This window comes from Dendrobates tinctorius, unplaced genomic scaffold, assembly GCF_039654945.1.
Source record: "Dendrobates tinctorius isolate UK_male_01 unplaced genomic scaffold, ASM3965494v1 ptg000069l, whole genome shotgun sequence".
Taxonomy (NCBI): domain Eukaryota; kingdom Metazoa; phylum Chordata; class Amphibia; order Anura; family Dendrobatidae; genus Dendrobates; species Dendrobates tinctorius.
In genome coordinates this window covers 20696497-20707765 of record NW_027361737.1, presented here as the reverse complement: position 1 = coordinate 20707765, position 11269 = coordinate 20696497, and the positions used below count along the sequence as shown (strand labels likewise).

The window sequence follows — 11269 nt, the reverse complement described above, 5'->3', positions numbered from 1 at the left end:
CCCTACTTTACTTGTCCCTGTTACCTCAGTTATCCCCATTAGCCTTCTGCTGTATTAGGGAATGGTATCCCTCCGTTTCCTCCCTGCGTGGAGATTCTACTGTATAATAAACCCTGATCACCCTTGGTCTGTGTACAGTCCGTTACTGCATCCTACGTGCCTGCAGTCTCCTCACAGCTCGCACAGTGCGCGGTCAGGATTCTCTGGGGTCGGAGGTCACGTAACAGCAAGCATGGGAATCGCAATCACAGTGCCAGAATTTCCATTTTTCGATCAGCGCTCTCCCCCCAAAGAAAACCATGGAAGGGTGAGCGGATGTGTAAGTGATGTACCCCTTTAAATAATATTCTTTCTGACGCCACTAGGGGCGTTCACTGACTGTGGAGACAGGTACAAATCCCTCTGCTAAGACTCCCCTTAGTGGTGGCTGCAGGTACAGCAGAACTGTATCAGTCATCAGGAGCTCTTCTGCCCTAACACCTTCCAGATCTGCAGCGAATGAGCGAAGACCCCGCTGTGTGTGAGACCCCAGACCTATGTTCCTTCCTTCTAGGGGTGTGAGGTAAGGGGCAGACTACGGTTCTCGAGGTCATGTGATTCTTTCCACCACATTTGCGAGTTTTCCCTTCACCATAGAGATGTGACCTCCGGGTAGAGCGCCGACATCCAACCTTTATATGCTCTGTGGTACTTCCGTTTACGTCATTCCAGTGTGATCCAGGATGGCGGCTGGCGGTGCTGAGGTGCGCACGGGGGACGTGGAGGAGGACGCCTCTCAGCTGCTGTTCCCCAAAGGTGAGACTGTGGCCGGTGACTGACGCTCGAATATCGGGAGCCCCGATCCGTGTGTATAATGGCAGTACTGCAGGGGCCGCGGAGGGCAGCGGGCGCTGGTGTGCAGGGCAGGGGAGCCGTGCAGGGCAGGGGAGCCGCGGCGGGCAGGGGAGCCGCGGCTGGTGTGCAGGGCAGGGGAGCCGCGGAGGGCAGGGGAGCCGCGGCTGGTGTGCAGGGCAGGGGAGCCGCGGAGGGCAGGGGAGCCGCGGCTGGTGTGCAGGGCAGGGGAGCCGCGGAGGGCAGCCGCCGCTGGTGTGCAGGGGACATCCGTTGCTGTTATTGAGGAGGGTTCCCTGTCCATAGAAGATGAGATAGGTGTGAGTTCTGGGCTCCGCAGTCCTGACGCGTCGGGAGGGTTACTGCCCAGCCCCCTGCATTCATTGTGTGTGGCTAGTGCATGCTTCATTTTTTGTTTTCACCTGCAGATCTGGTCTGTGAAACAAAAAAAAAAAACCCCTCTCGCCTGCATCTCCCCACTGAATAACATTGGTGTAAGTGCAGTCCGTTTTTTTGCATACAGCACTCGGACCAAAGATCTAGTCATGGGAACAATCCTTCACTGTGAGAACATTGTTAGTTGGTGGTTTCACTATGTGAAAGGTTAATGTTTCCATTTGCTAACAGCAAGCATGTATATTGAAAATGGTTAACCAACAGAATAAGATTATAAGAGCGTACTGAAAAATCCACAGGAACAGCTGCGATGATTTCTCATTTATATTGGGATATACTGCAGTTGGTGCTTCTGAATCATCCTGTACGTGCGAAGGAGAGGTGGGAGCGAGATATTGGTCCTATTGAGGACAATTTATGGTCAGAAATATTAGAAAGAGTTCCCGGACTCTCGCTGGGAGAAACCCTCGTTTGTCACATTTATATGTAACTCATCAAGTTTATTGCACGCAAGTTTTTGTTCGATATTGGAGTTAGGCCCGATCCTCTTTCTCCAAGGTGTCGAACAAACACAGCCACCCTACTGCACGTGTTATGGTCGTGTCCAAATCTTGAAGCGTTCTGGAGTGGAGTAATAGGGATAATTAATAGAGTATATTCGGTTGAGCTGCGCAGAACCCCCTTTGTATGTATCCTAGGATATATAGAAGACTTGCCAGCAGAAGAGGTTGGGAAGTTAGCTGTATCTAGAATGCTTTTTATGGCCAGAAAATTGATAGCCCAGTATTGGATCTCCCACCAAACCCCCTCAATTGCAGAATATGTAATAAAAATTAACTGGTTAGTTAATTTGGAAAGAGGTGTATATCGCAAGAGATTCTATTTCCATATGTAAAAAAATATGGGCATGTTGGATTGATCATTCTGGTCTTGCTATGAGCGAGCTGACCAGGTTCAGGTTGGGTCTATCCTGGTACGACGATATAAAGGTGGAACAAGATTTGACTCTGACAGATTATTACATGATAATTTAATTTGGCTTACAATAAGGAGACTTCAGATAAGTAGCTCTTTAACTGAGACTTGTATTAACCTGTTATCTTCCTTTGTACTATTGTAACAATTTTGGGAGCGGCACTATATGTAATCAGCTGTACCATTTTACCATTAAAATATTGTTTGCATTGAGGTTGTAAACTGGGGTGAAGGGGGGAGCGGGGTTAGAGGTGTATGTACCTCTATTGCGGGTGGTTGTTTTCTTTGTTTTTCCTTTTTGTATTAAAAAATTTCAATAATTTAATTTAAAAAAAAAAGGAAGTGGTTAACAATTGAAACACAAATATTGCACAACTTTTCATTTAGTTTTTATATGGAGCATACCTTTTAATGGGAATGTCCTAAGTTCTTAAATAGTTGAAATTGTAAAGTGCTTGTAAAAAAACAGCATCTTTTCAATGTCCCTCATTAAAAATCCTCTCTTCTCAAGAACATAGGACGTGTTTCCCAGATTACCACCCACCCTCTATGCGTTGCTTGCAGCATGGGGCAGCACTGCCAAGCCACCAGCCCAAACAGTCAATCTTCATTCTGGAGGACATTGCCCCCCGCATATAGGAAGCCGCTCCTGAACACAGATTAGAACATTCCTGTAACTGTAGAGAAATCATGTGAACGTTTTAATTTTGTGCAGAGTTTGAGACCGCAGAGACGCTGCTGAATTCAGAAGTGCACATGTTACTGGAGCACAGAAAGCAGCAGAATGAGAGCGCAGAAGAGGAGCAGGAGTTATCCGAAGTCTTCATGAAAACGCTCAACTACACCGCCAGGTTCAGTCGCTTCAAGAACAGAGAAACCATTGCCAGCGTCAGAAGGTATCCCCTATAACCAATACTCTAATGGCTATATAGAATCTTTAATAATTTTATATATACTTATTTTATTTTTGGTGGACCTATAGACTTCGCATTGCAGAGTCTGTTCGGTGCCTTGGATCAAAATTGGACATGTCTGCGTCTTTTGGTGTGGACCACACGGTCTGCAAAATGAGATGGACATGTAGGCAGCAACATAGACTATAATAAGTATGAGTTCTGTCTGTAAGAGACACTCGGAGCCTTATTCAGACAACAGGTTTTTTTGACATACAAGAAAAACAGACCGAGATCCGTTGGCGAGTTGTGAGTTTCGTCAGGTTTTTTTTTTTTCATTGATGAGAAAAATACGTTTCTCACCTTCTATCTATTGGTCAGTGAATTTCATTGCCGAGTTTGATCTGACACACGGAGCAATATCGGGCGTGTCTCAGTGATCTTGCACAGACCATTAGGTCCGAGGAAAAGCTCAGACTTATGAAAGTCTACGGTGCTGTTCACAGGTACAAGTGCTATCTGTGAAAAACATGGATGGCACTCGTACAAGTAAAACTGACGTCTGATTGTGCTCTAACAAGAATTTTAAACTCTGAGAGGGTGCAGAGGTGATACATCCAAGGAAGGGCAGATTATACACTGTAGCCATGAGGGTGAACATGCCAAAACCTCTACAGGGGATCTATGGCAAATGGCATTATGATTCACTTCGGCTTTTTTTACACTTAACCCCTTCTCGAAAATGAGCTTAACTGTACGTCTAGATTGTAAGTAGTTTACTGCAGTCTGGTTTATGGTCTGTCCACATTCTGCAGCTAAATTCTTTATACCCTTACATTGCTTTAGTCAGAGGTAGAAGATCTTAAGAGAAATGTACAAATGCGATTAAGAGATGCTTTTACTTCCATGTAGAGATTAAATGTAACCACACTTTATATTTGTCCATAATGTGGCACTGAGCTGACACCTCTCTTCCCACAGCCTGCTCTTACAGAAGAAACTGCACAGGTTCGAGTTGGCATGTTTAGCCAATCTATGTCCAGAAACAGCAGATGAAGCCAAAGCATTAATTCCAAGGTACGTGGCATGATGATTATTTATTTATTTTTTTTTTTCTTAGAATTTTTCAGTGACCAGACCCCATTATTCTTAAATTAAAAATGGAAAGTGCCAACTATGACACTTTCTATTTTTCAAAATCTTCTTCATTCTCAAGAATGGAAAGTCTTTTAATTTGGTTTACTATTTATTGCCTGTTACCGGCCACCGATTCAATGTATGAAGTGTATACAAGGAGTGCAGCACTTACATGCCGTTCATATAGCTGCTTGTATGCGCTTTAGTGCCCCTGCGTTCCCCTGATGTTACTGAGGCAAAGCGGCGCGATACAGCAGCATCATAGAGCAGGTAATTTGAGCCATTGGTGGAACCATGCCTCTGTCACTGTCAATCAGGAGGCAGGTGAGCCTTACCCTTATTGAGGGGGTTGTCCGCCTTTCTCCCATTTGAGGGCCAAATCCTTTTTTTTATTTTTTTTTTTTTATTTTTTTTTTTTTTCTTCAATCTTTTCTTTACAAAGTTTTGAGTTAAACCAACAGCCTCACGGGCATACAAGAGGCTGATTGGGTCAGGAGACTGTCGTTCTGTGCCTTGTTGTTTGCCTGACGTGTAGCGTTGGCCTGAAAGAGGTTTGCACATTGTAGCAGGTCGCCCTTTACCCTGACCCTTCATTATAGCATGAAATGGTGTGGATTGTTTTGGAAAATTTTGCACTCACAGTTCACAATTGTGCAACAAGGGGTTTAAAACTATTGACACATGGGGAAAAGAAAAGTCTTGTCACAGATAATGCCAAAGATGTATCTGAATGTAGCCCTAGTCCAGCAGTTCATGGTGCAGAAGGGGATTGTATCTTGTAATTGTTCTTCAAAATAATGCAACTTTTCTTCGTACTTTGCCTCCCACCTTCCTCCAGTCTTGAAGGCCGTTTTGAAGAAGAGGAGCTGCAGCAAATATTAGATGATATTCAGACAAAGAGAAGCTTTCAGTACTGAAGAATGAGTCCTAGTCATCCGCCATGTTCATTCTCCACCAGCATCCGTCAGCAGTTGTCACCAGTGTCCCCATTTCCAGCAGTGACTTTTTACCCGTTGGGTTATGTTCATCCTTTAATAAATATTTTTTTCTTTTTGTAATGCTGAATTGTGTAAGAGATCCATTACCTGCTCCTTCTACCACTGTGGTCCTGTTAATGAACGATTACACTTATTGTAAAAACTTTTATTACAAGATAAAGAAAAAGAATGAAAAAAAAAAAATAATGGGTGCATTGTTTCACTCTTTTTGTAGGTGGGGACCATGATTTTAAAGTTACACCATGCTGTCTTATACTGTAGCTTGGCTGGGTTTTTGTTGGGCACAAATGGTTGATGCCTATGAGTTAAAGGATGGCTACTTCTGAGTGGGCTTAGATTGTAAGACACACTGTGGGAACCGAGCCGACAACTCTTGATACAAAATATTGTAGTCTTATTGCTATCAAACTCTAGTTTTACCCAGGCTGATTAGATTACTGACCTTTCAAATATGAAACTTTATCTTCCTGCAAAATAACATTTTTAATGTTATGGTTATCAAAGGGGATGATTAACTTCTTAGTGACATCACTTTTATATGGCAATAACTGGACTGTTTCAACATATCCCATTGATTTTGAGATTTTTTTTTTTTGTGATCTATTGTACTTTGTTAATGTTAAACATAGGGTTAACATGATTTGAGTTTATAAAAAAAAAAAACCCAGAGATTTGAAAACTGTCTAAAAATTTGCAATTTGAAAACTTTGAATGGATTGTCTCTTTAATCCAGTATAGTCATAACATGCAAAAGTTAATAACCTTTACCTCATTTCAGCTATTCCTGAAGGGTTAATAAACTACCTGGCAGCAGTTTTAAATGTATCACTTTTGGGGGTTTTCCAATATTTGGGTCCCCCCAAAGCCACTTAAACTGAATAGGTCCCTAAAAAAATTATTTTTTAAGTTTCCTTAAAAATGAAAAGTGACTGCTACAATTTTAGAACTTCTAGCACCCTAACAAAATAAAAGAACATTTTACAAATGGTGCTGATGTAAAGCTGCTATGCTATCTACTCTGCCAGCTTAGAGCAGTGACTCTGGCTTCATTTCACCTCACGCCAACATCAGCGTCTTCTCTTCTGCTCTGCTGTCGACTGCATGACTGCTGATGTCATGCTGATTGACAACCACCTCCCCATAGTTAGTCAGTGCGGAGCCAGCTGTCAATCACCATTACGGCCCATTGACACAGCAGATTGGCATCAGCAGAAGTTTGAGAAGTGGCAGGGGCAGTCCGTGACCCCTCTGAGCCCACAGAGAGGGTTGCTGAATAGAACAGGTACGTAGTTTGCAATGAGTACGTCCAGGCGATTTTGCACACTCGGCACCTGTGTGTGCAGTCGCTGGTGGGTTTAATAACATAGCTGACACCCGACTCTGCCAGCAGTGTGACCCCTTAAATTCTGCGATCAATAGCTAGAGTGTGATCTAACTAACTTGTGTCAGTGCAGAACTGACAAAGCATAGCAATGGTCTGACATTGCTATGCTTTGTAACTGCGATCAGCCTGCTGAAAGTCCTATAGTGGGACCAAGTAAAAAAAAAAAAAATTGTAAAAATATTTTTTAAAAAAATCAGAAAATACAAAAAATATATATTGTACTGATGTACTTTTTTTAATAAAAATATAAATGTTTGTTATCGCAGCATCCAGAATGTCCTGCCCCATAAAACTGTCCCACTAGTTAACCCCCTCAGTGAGCTCCATTAACATAAAAAAATCCAAAAAAACAATTTTTCATCATACCGCTGAACAAAAAGAATAAAATGCAATCAAAAAGATATGTACATAAAAATGGTATCTCTGAATGTCATCTTGACCCGCAAAAAACAAGCTGCCATACAGCTTCCATCAGCAGAAAAATAAGTTATAGCTCTCAGTACAAAGCGATACAGAAGAAAAAAGTTTGTAAAAGTTTTTGAGCATTGTGGCTCAAGTCTCCTCATCGCGGCATGCTCAACATGTCGCTCTCCACAAGGAGAAACTGTACCCCTTGGAGATTAAGATGGAAACTCCGATATAATTGCTCAGCGTAGAGCGCCGAACAAGTGTGTTCCAAAATGTTCCCAATAGAAACTTCACCTCAGTCCACACAAAAAAAGCCCCCCACTCGGGTCTGTCATCTGTTAATGGAAACATAGGGACTTCCATGTTACTGGTAGTACAAAAGGTCTTGAAAAGTGCTATGGCTGCTCGCCTAACAAAAGAAATCCAATTAATTCTGCGCTCTCAAATGCAAATACCTCCTACCTTCTGAACCCCAGTGTGTCTAAACCACATTTAGTGCCCACTTGTGAGGCCGGGGTCACGCTAACCGACGCAAAATATGGTCCGTAGTTTACAGGCGTAATACGGATGAATGACCCCTAAATAGTGCTCCATATGTCATCCGTAAGCAAGGTGTGGTTACGTATTTTGCGCATGTCGGCATCCGTATGCAATCTGTATGGTGAGATTTTCTCGCCGCCTTGCAAAATGGACATATAATGGAGCCTTATGACAGAGTTTCTAACAAACGAAAAAATATATATAGACGCATAGAAAATATATATATATATATATATATATATATATATATATATATATATATATATATATATATATATATATATATCTCAATATCATTGGGATAAACATATATATATATATTTATATTTCACAGAGTTCATCATAGCAGAATAGCCGCTAATTAAATTGTCGGCTTCTATCAAATCATTCCCCGACCCGACATGAAATGACACATGGTTTACATTCAGTAAAGCATTTCATTTCATGTTTTTTAATATGTCCCTGACTAATAATTAGATATGGGTTTGTGTGCAAAATTATGGAGTTGTAGTTGTTATTTTAATGGGTTAATTCGTTGTTAAAAAATGTGTGGGCTTCCCATTGCCCTGTAGCGGTGGCAAATGGGTTAATCTAACAAAGGGTTAATGTCACCTTACAATCGAATGGTGACATTAACCCTTTGTTAGATTAACCCACTCGCCACCACTATAGGGCAATGGGAAGCCCACGCATTTTTTAACAACGAATTAACCCATTAAAATAACAACTCCAACTCCAAAATTTTGCACACAAACCCTCATCTAATTATTAGTCAGGGACATATTAAAAAACATGTTGGGCTGTTGGGAGAAAACCCATAGAGAATAATTTGTCCGTGTGTAATGTGTGCTTTTAACGCCTCTCACTCGTCCGTATTCCTCACCAGTGTGTCCCCGGCCTTAGGCAGCCTCTCATAACTACAGACATGCCAAACTAATGGATGCATGTCTCCAGAAGCATGAGCTGGGCACTACAATGTACTGGTTACTACAACGTCAGTTTGCAATTTTCACTCGGCAACATCCACTGATGCCTGTCTCTAGAAAACATCCATGGACTTAAAATCGTCACTACACCTGTAGATAAATTCCCAAAGGAGTATAATTACCAAAATGGAGTCACTTGGGTGGGATTCTGCTTTTCTTGCACTTAGGGGCTCTGTATATGGAGTATGCAAACTATTCTAGGAAAATCTGCTCCAGAGACCAAGTAGCGCTCCCTCCATCTCGAGCCTCTCCGTACGGCTAAGCAGCATTGTACAGCCACATATGGGGTATTTCTACATTCAGCAGAAATTGTGGGACAAAGTTTGGTGCCATTTCTACCCATTTCCTCATGTGAAAATGTAAAATCTGTGGATAAAACGATTTTGGTGGTAAAAGTGTAATTATTTTTTCTTTACTCCAATCAAATAAATTCTGTTAAAAGATTTTTGCAACAAACTGAGGTCCATTTTTTCATAATAGACCTTAGAAAAAATAAACACTTGGGACTAAAACAACTTTAGTGGCAAAAAATGTAATTTATTCATTCTTCACTGTCCAATAGTATAAAATTCTGTGAGGCACATGTGCGTGACAGATGGCTAAGAGATAATAGGAATCCGTATTTGTAATTTTGTTTTCCATGAATCATCAGGGTTGTTTTTGCAATACAGTCACAATGAATTACCTTACTGATTGGTTTACATGGTGTGTGTCTGTACTGATACAATGTTATGTGATGCTGGCATTCTAAATGAGTGTGATATAATATAGACTCATATACTGCATGACCAATTATATTTCATTGATTCTATTATATGTTTATATCTTTCCAACCCAAATATGTACTGTATGTGTATAATATATGGCATGTACTATATTGACACCTGTATCTTGCCTATGCTTTTGTCTGCGTATACGTCCTATTTGTTATGTAAATTTTTAAGATGCATGTCTAATAAAAATTGCTATATTTTTTTTATAGATGGACTAGTTCCTCCATGTTTTCTTGTGTAAGAATCTCCCTAGACCCATGTTGACGCTGGCATCTCCTACCAGCACCCACCACTTCCACCATTAGTTTATCTATTGACTAGTTGTACATTAGTACTAAATCGTCGCCAAGAATTTAAAATATATTCTATCGATTTATATCTATATGCTGATTGTATGAAATTTGGGTTGCATGGAAGCATGAAAACATTTTTAGCGCACATTGTTAACCCCTTCCTGCCATCCGACGTACTATCCCGTCCATGGGACCCAGGCCCCTATGCCCATGGACGGGATAGTACGTCTACTGCGTTCAGCGGCGCCCACGTGGTGAGCGCCGCTGATCGCGGTCGGGTGTCAGCTGATTATCACATCTGACACCCAGCACAATGTGTCAGGGGCGGTCATGGACCGCCCCCGACACGTTAACCCCTTGCACACCGCGATCAAACATGATCGCGGTGTACCGGGGGTTAAAGGGAAGCATCGGCAGGGAGGGTGCTCCCTCCGTGCTTCCCTGAGCCCCCCACGGCAGCGCAATGTGCAGCGCTGCTGCGGGGGGCTCCTTTCCTGCAGGCCCCCGAATCCAAGATGGCGACGGGGGCCTGCAGGAAGCTGGCTTCCTCAGTGCCTGCAAAGCGCAGGCATGAGGAAGCCTTCTGCACTGCCTGTGACAGATCGCTGATCTGTCACAGTGATCTGTGATGTCCCACCTGGGACTATTTAATAAAGTTAAAAAAATAAAAAAAAGTGTTAAAATAATTTAAAAAAAAAATCGCCAAATAAATTAGAAAAAAAAAAATTCCCCCAATAAATCCATTTTTTGGAAATAAAAAAAACAAAACAAAGTACACATATTAGGTATCGCCGCGTCCGTAACGACCCGCCCTATAAAACTGTCCCATTAGTTAACCCCTTTAGCGAACCCCTTAAAAAATAAAAAACGAAGCAAAAAATAATGATTTATTATCATACCGCCAAACAAAAAGTGTAATAACGTGCGATCAAAAAGACGCATATAAATATCCATGGTACCGCTGAAAATGTCATCTTGTCCCGCAAAAAACGAGCCGCCATACAGCATCATCAGCGAAAAAATAAAAAAGTTATAGCTCGCAGAATAAAGCGATGCAAAAATAATTATTTTTTTATATAAAATAGTTTTCATTGCATAAAACCGACAAAACAAACGACCTAAATGAGGTATCGCTGTAACCGTACTGACCCGAAGAATAAAATCGCTTTATCAATTTTACCGCACGCGGAACGGTGTAAACGCACCCCCCAAAAGAAATTCATGAAACGCTGGTTTTTGTTCATTCTGCGTCCCAAAAATCGGAATAAAAAGCGATCAAAAAATGTCACGTGCCCGAAAATGGTACCAATAAAAACGTCAACTCGTCCCGCAAAAAATAAGACCTCACATGACTCGGTGTGTCAAAATACGGAAAAATTATAGCTCTCAATATGTGGTGATGCAAAAACTATTTTTACAATAAAAAGCGTCTTTTAGCGTGCGACAGCCGCCAAACATAAAAACCGCCATAAATAGTAAATCAAACCCCCCGTTATCACCCCCTTAGTTAGGGAAAAATAATAAAATAAAAAATAAAAAAATGTAGTTATTTCCATTTTTTCCATTAGGGTTAGGGCTAGGGTTAGGGTTAGGGCTGAGATTAGGGTTAGGGGTGTGGTGGGGTTCTGGTTGGAGTTAGAATTAGGGGTTTCCAC

The 11269-nt window shown here is 41.7% G+C and overlaps 1 protein-coding gene across 2 annotated transcripts; it reads left to right on the top strand.

Annotated features, from left to right (window-relative positions):
• The first annotated feature begins 436 nt into the window (after window positions 1-436).
• Window positions 437-5416, top strand: POLR2D (RNA polymerase II subunit D). 2 transcript variants are annotated; one of them, XM_073581150.1, is made up of 5 exons: window positions 437-562; window positions 637-795; window positions 2918-3098; window positions 4077-4172; window positions 5071-5416. In XM_073581150.1, exons 2-5 carry the CDS (start codon window positions 723-725, stop codon window positions 5147-5149), a joined length of 429 nt encoding a protein of 142 aa, XP_073437251.1. In that variant the 5' UTR covers window positions 437-562; window positions 637-722; the 3' UTR covers window positions 5150-5416. The 2 variants fall into 2 exon arrangements, with proteins under 2 accessions (XP_073437251.1, XP_073437252.1); XM_073581151.1 differs by having other exon boundaries at window positions 442-562; window positions 712-795.
• The last annotated feature ends 5853 nt before the right edge of the window (window positions 5417-11269 follow it).

Coding starts and splice junctions, on each gene's coding strand:
- POLR2D (XM_073581150.1), top strand. CDS start 723: ATGGCGGCTGGCGGTGCTGAGGTGCGCACGGGGGACGTGGAGGAGGAC. Junction 796..2,917: donor TCAGCTGCTGTTCCCCAAAG/GTGAGACTGTGG, acceptor AATTTTGTGCAG/AGTTTGAGACCGCAGAGACG. Junction 3,099..4,076: donor ACCATTGCCAGCGTCAGAAG/GTATCCCCTATA, acceptor CTCTTCCCACAG/CCTGCTCTTACAGAAGAAAC.